Consider the following 6,037-nt stretch of genomic DNA (forward strand, 5'->3'; position numbering starts at 1 on the left):
AACCGACCAAAGATTTGCAATTTTCGAAACAAAATTTGGCACATTTTGATTTTAAAATATCATTGTAGGTTTTTATTTCTTTTTCGCCATTTTTTAGAAATTTTACATTATCTGGACATAAATCTTTGGCTTGTGTTGCAAAAAAGTCATCAGCTACTTTTTTGGTAGTTTTTTCAGTACCTTCAATAAAATTTTATAAAAATTAAATAGATATTAGTAGAAACTGTATTATGATAAATCTCAAAAGCACAAAAACTTCTTTAGAAAACAATGTAAATAAAAAATATACCAAAATTTTTAAGAATCAAACTAATTCTGATATCGATAATTTATTTAATCATTTAATTTTGTATATTAGTTTCAATAATTTGATTTATTTGAATAAATAGTTATTTGTATTTTTGTGCTATTAATTAAATAATTAAATATATTATATTTTTATTACGTATTAAATAAATTAGTAATTTATAAATGCAAAAGATTTCTATATCATTTTTGTTATATAATATATCAAAATTCAATAATTTATATATTCTTACTTCCTGATCCAGTCAAACAAAATTCGCTAACTTTATAAATTTTTTTTTCGCAATTTGCCAAAATAAAAGTACCCAATAAAATAAATATTAATTTCATTTTTATTTTAAATATTGATTTTTGTACTCAATAAACAAATTATTAATTAATTTTTGCCAAAAACTATTTACAAAACAAATATAAATATATCAAATATTTACAAGCCAAAATTGCAATTGTGAAATTTATGTACAATTTTGTAATTACTTCAAAAAAATTGTTTTTTTTAGCAAAACATCAACAAGGTAATAAACACGGTTTTTAAATAGTTTCACATTTTTTCTATTTAGTTCGAAAATATTTTTTATTAAAATGAAGCATTTTTGTGCACTTTTTGTAATTTTTGTAATTTTGCAAATTTGTTCAAGTTTAAAAGTTACTTCTTATTGCAAAAATGGAGGTGATAGTACTTGTAAGTTATTTCAGTATTATATTAAAAATCATCTATTAACAAATCTTAGTATTATATTAAAAATATATTTATTAACAAATCTCAGTATTATATTAAAATATATCTATAGATATATTAACAAATATATAGATATATATTAACAAATAAACACATTTAATAGTAATTTTATTGAGGAAATCTAACATTTTTCTTTAAAAGAATATTGATTTAAAATTGTAACAAGAATAATAAAACCTATATTAATTTTTAAATTTTTTTATTTGTTAAAAACTCTTAATTTTTTTTTGCAAATGTTTAAAATGTTCAACTAATAATATCTTTAATTTTTGTTTAACCAGTAATTTAACTTCACTAAATTATTTTTTTAAAATTTATTTTAAAAATATGTTTTGGTTTTAAATTTTATTATTGATAAGTTTGTTTATATTTCACTAAAGTTTGTAATTTTTTAGTTAGTTATTCAATTTTAATTTTTAATTATTTTTACGTTTTGGAGGCTCACAATTTTTCTATGGTAACTTTAAAAGATTGGTTTTAAATTAAACAAATGAATATTAAATTTATATTTATTTTGATTTGTTTTTTTATTGAAGACCAAAAAAAGTTTTGTTATTTTTTCAGCACCCAGTGGTCCAAAAAATATCGATGTTCCAAAAGATTATTTTCCTATAAATGATGGTGGAAGACTTTGTAAAAATAATCAAAATAGTAAATGTGATAATTTTTGCACAAAATCTTGTGAAGTAGATGGAGGTTATTGCAGTGGTAAAAATTGTATGTGTGATGGATCAAAAAAAGCTCCTAGAAGAGAAGATTATTCTCATTTGAGGAATTAAATAAATTATAAATATTACTAAATAAATGCATGATTTAAAAACGTAAAATTTTTATTTATTTTTATTTGAACATTCCTATTTTGGTTCTAAGGAGCCTTTCTAGAAACTTTGACGAAGAAATCATATAGAAGTTTATTTCCAGCTAGTTTATTATATATATACGTGTATCGAAATTAATAAATATATGCGTCAATATCTCAAAAATTTCTCAACAAAATCAAATATTAGTTTATTTCAAATTACTCAACGTCATTTCTTCATCATTATGTTTTGGAGATTGTTTGGGAAGTTATTATTATATATGATTTCCAATATAATAATTCAGTGAAGTTTTATTAAATATAGTTTTAAAATAGTTTGGAATTATAGTAATAAAAAATGAAGAAATTAATTACTTTTGTTTTGGTTCTATTATTTATAGAAGAAATCGTTGAGTGTAATATGAAGACTTATGGAACATGCAGCGGACAACAAAGTAAATATAATAATAATAATAATATATATATATATATATATATATATATATATACATATATATTTGGACTCGGATAACTACATATATCTCAACAACTAGTATTATAAAAATTTACCAGTTCAATTTTTAATGAAATTTTTATCTTCTCTAATTACAAACTATTTAAATAAATCCTGAAAACACAGTTTTCTGAAATAAATTAAAATAATTGATAAAATTATTAAAATGTGAAATTGACAATTATATGAGTCTATACAGACCACTCTTAAAATCACTGATAGATTTAGGTTAGAAATATTGTTATTAATATTAATAAGATTTTTTATTCATTATATTGAAGTGTAACTTAAAGTAAGTAAGTAAGTGTAACTTCATGTAATTTTTTTTATTATAGCTGATGTTTTTTATCCTAAACCTTGTCCAGGATGTTGCACTAGTAATGGAAGAAGTTTATCAGGAGGTTGCAGTTCACAATGTCAGAAAAAATGCAATTTGCCAAAAGGAGGTTACTGCGATAGCAGTGGAAATTGTGCATGTTTTCTTAAATAACAATTTAAATTAGAAATAATCTTAAAAAAATATATTAGTTATAGACACACTATTATGATTAAAATATTTGTATCACCTAAGAATTAAAATAATACTACAAATCAAATTATAGTAATTGAAGAAAATCAATAAAAACTTTGAGCACAGATTATTGTGTTTTATCAACTTACCGTAGGGTTAGTTATAATAATCGTCAGAAAATCGAAAATGAAAATTTTTGCATATCATCACGTTCTGAAGGTTTCTAAACATTTTGGCATATCTCAGAAAAAATGGATGTGTGTGTATGCATACAAATTTAGTCCACGTTTTCGGACGTAAGGATGAACCGATTTGAATGATTCAAAAAACATTCGATTTCTATTGATAGGGAGATGTGCTGATTGGTTTTTGGCAAAGGCAGGTCAAGCAGTTACGGAGATACGGAGCAAATAGTGCAGAAAATAGAAATCGAGTTTTTGAAAGAACGGAGAATCGGATTTGAATGATCTAAAAAACATTCAATTTGTAATGATTGAGAGAAAAGGTGAATAGTTTTTGAGAGAGGCAGGACCAGCCGTTTTTGAGATACCGAGCTAAATGTGCCAAAAATGGCAGTTTTTGAGAGAACTAAGCGTACGATTTGACTGATTCAAAGAACTTTCTGCTTGTTTTGACAAAATAATTGCTTTTGGCCATTTTTTTCCATTTTTTTAAATCAAAAATTTTGTTTTGTATATCGAAAATAATTCAGATTTTAATTTTAATTTTGGTTAAAGTTCTAAAGATCAATTATATAGTCTAAATAAATAATTTCAACTTTGCAATTCACTTTATATAATTCCTTTAAATATTAGACAATGTTACAATATTTATAATAATCTATTTGAGAACATTTAATATTCCTCGAACATTTTGTTACGGTACGGGAAGTTCCAGCAATTTGCCTTAAGGCACGATGCCATACAGTACTACACTGGGGCCTCGCTTTACGACCTAGATACGTTCCGCAAAACTTGGCCGTAAAGCGAAAAGCCGTATAACGAATCAATTATTCTAATACGTATTCATACAAATTCAATGGAATCGGTTCCAAATTGAATGAATATATAATGTGGTTTATCATTCAAAATGCATTTTATTTTTTTATTCTGTTTTAAATCATAAACATATTTAACAAGAACATAAATTTTAAATAAAATGAAATAATTTTTAAATAAAAATGAAACAACTAAAACCAACAGATCACTGTCACCATCATTTTGCGCTGGTGGTTTGAAAAATTTGTCTAAAGTTGTTTGTCTTGCCTTCTTGTCTATTTCTTCCTTTAGTGATTTATAACAGCAAATGGCTGAGTTAATTCCTCGAGACACATTAGCGCTACGTTCGACTTTAGGATCGTTTTCAAGGAGGATGTTTATTCCTCGGTCAAAATATAAAAAAGCGCTCGACATGATTTTTGATGTTAATCATATAACATTTACACTGAACAAGACAACATGCCCAGGAGTATATTTTTATGGCCAAGCAATTCCAAGCACCGAATGCGTCAAATACTTAGGTATGCATTTAGATCGCAGGCTCACGTGGAAGGACCATATTCGCGCCAAATTAAAGACTATAAAAATTAGAACCGCTGAACTATACTGGCTACTGGGACGCAAGTCAATTTTATCGATTGACAATAAACTTCTAATTTACAAGGCAATAATAAAACCCATATGGACTTATGGCATTGAATTGTGGAGCTGTGCAAGCAAATCCAACATAGCGTTAATGCAACATGCCCAATCGAAAATGTTGAGGCAGATTACTGATGCTCCGTGGTTTGTTAGTAACAAAACTTTACACGACGATCTTCATATTCATTTTATAAACAAAATAATACAAATCAACAGTATAAAACATTTTCAAAAACTACAACATCATTCAAACCATATAGTCTCTCAGCTTCTTGAGACATCAACTTCAAGAAGACTGAAGAAGAAGCTGCCCGAAGATAATATGGAGGAACCTTAGATAATATGAACAGAATAATTGAATCATTTATTGAAGTGATTCTCTAAATATGATTGTAATATTGATCCGATAAATTTATATGTGTGTTTGCAAGTGTGTGTGAATGTGTGTGAGTGAATGACATAAGCCAAAAAGCTCATAGAATAGTCATGTATTCTGATTGCTATTGAAAATAAAAATTTAAAAAAAAAAAAAAAATGCTGTTTGGATACAACAGGTTCTGTATCTTCATCATATGCCGGCTCTGCTTGCAACTGAATGAGTTCTTCATTCGAAAGGGGTTCCCTATGCAAGGCTGCAAGTAGATCCAGCACATCAGATTCGTTTAAATCTTCAAATCCGAGATAATGTTTTAAATCCAAAATGTTTTGTCTAACTTCAGGAAGGAAATTAACTTTTGCATCGGTAGTCTTTATACATTCTGGCCATATTTTTTTCCAAACATGGTTCATTGTTGTCGATTTCAATTTCTTCCAGGATTCACTAATGTTCTCAACAGCATCCTTGATATTATAGTTTTTCCAAAACGTTTGAAACTTTGAAACGTAAAGATATATAAAAATTTTCATTTTCGATTTTTTTGCGATTACTGTAACTTGCCCTACGCGAAGTTAAAAAAGCCGTTATAGCAAAACATTTTAGGCTGTATATCGAAAACGTTCCTTAATTAAAGAGGGCCGTTAGCGAGGCCTGGGTGTAGTTTTATTTTTCATTTTACAGTTTAGTTCATCTTAATATTTATATTTTTATTCTCTGTTATAAAAATAATACACATATTTGTATTTATATGAATTTAATATTGATTTTGATATAAAAAATGTATGCTTACATTAAGAAATTTTTTTTTATAGAGTAATAAAAAAGCAAACACTCTACATTGTATAAGTTAAATATAAGAAATCTTTTGAAAAAAAATGGCAAAATAAAAATGTTTATTTTTGTCATAATTTAAAAACTATGATTTATATAAAAGTCAACGATTTTAGTTTGTTAAAGACTTTTTTAATTTGAGTAACCAAAATATTTTTTTCTTAGAATATTTTTTCACACATTTTTCATCTCAAAATAAAGTGGATTTTAGTAACAATTTTATTATGTTTAATTTTTGAAAGTGAAAGTAAAAATCAGTAGACTGTTAGCCATTTTTGTTGGAGTGGAGGAAAAACTAGTAAATATTCGATTAAATTAATT

The 6,037-nt window shown here is 25.6% G+C and overlaps 2 protein-coding genes across 2 annotated transcripts; both read left to right on the forward strand.

Annotated features, from left to right (window-relative positions):
* Nucleotides 1-867: 867 nt before the first annotated feature.
* Nucleotides 868-1,824, forward strand: LOC113367918. Its single transcript, XM_026609492.1, has 2 exons — nucleotides 868-988; nucleotides 1,610-1,824. Exons 1-2 carry the CDS (start codon nucleotides 889-891, stop codon nucleotides 1,822-1,824), a joined length of 315 nt encoding a protein of 104 aa, XP_026465277.1. The 5' UTR covers nucleotides 868-888.
* A 378-nt stretch (nucleotides 1,825-2,202) lies between these two features.
* LOC113367919 lies at nucleotides 2,203-2,878 on the forward strand. The gene is made up of 2 exons (XM_026609493.1): nucleotides 2,203-2,299; nucleotides 2,694-2,878. The coding sequence occupies exons 1-2, from the start codon at nucleotides 2,203-2,205 to the stop codon at nucleotides 2,846-2,848; spliced, it is 252 nt and encodes an 83-aa protein (XP_026465278.1). The 3' UTR covers nucleotides 2,849-2,878.
* The last annotated feature ends 3,159 nt before the right edge of the window (nucleotides 2,879-6,037 follow it).

Source organism: Ctenocephalides felis, unplaced genomic scaffold (genome assembly GCF_003426905.1).
Source record: "Ctenocephalides felis isolate EL2017-DRISC unplaced genomic scaffold, ASM342690v1 CF-g0.4_SCAFFOLD_01170, whole genome shotgun sequence".
NCBI lineage: Eukaryota > Metazoa > Arthropoda > Insecta > Siphonaptera > Pulicidae > Ctenocephalides > Ctenocephalides felis.

Bases quoted from the DNA above. Each gene is read 5' to 3' on its own strand.
- LOC113367918 (XM_026609492.1), top strand. From the start codon at position 889: ATGAAGCATTTTTGTGCACTTTTTGTAATTTTTGTAATTTTGCAAATT. The intron at 989-1,609 runs GTAAGTTATTTC...TTATTTTTTCAG, and splicing joins AAATGGAGGTGATAGTACTT to CACCCAGTGGTCCAAAAAAT.
- LOC113367919 (XM_026609493.1), top strand. From the start codon at position 2,203: ATGAAGAAATTAATTACTTTTGTTTTGGTTCTATTATTTATAGAAGAA. The intron at 2,300-2,693 runs GTAAATATAATA...TTTTTATTATAG, and splicing joins AACATGCAGCGGACAACAAA to CTGATGTTTTTTATCCTAAA.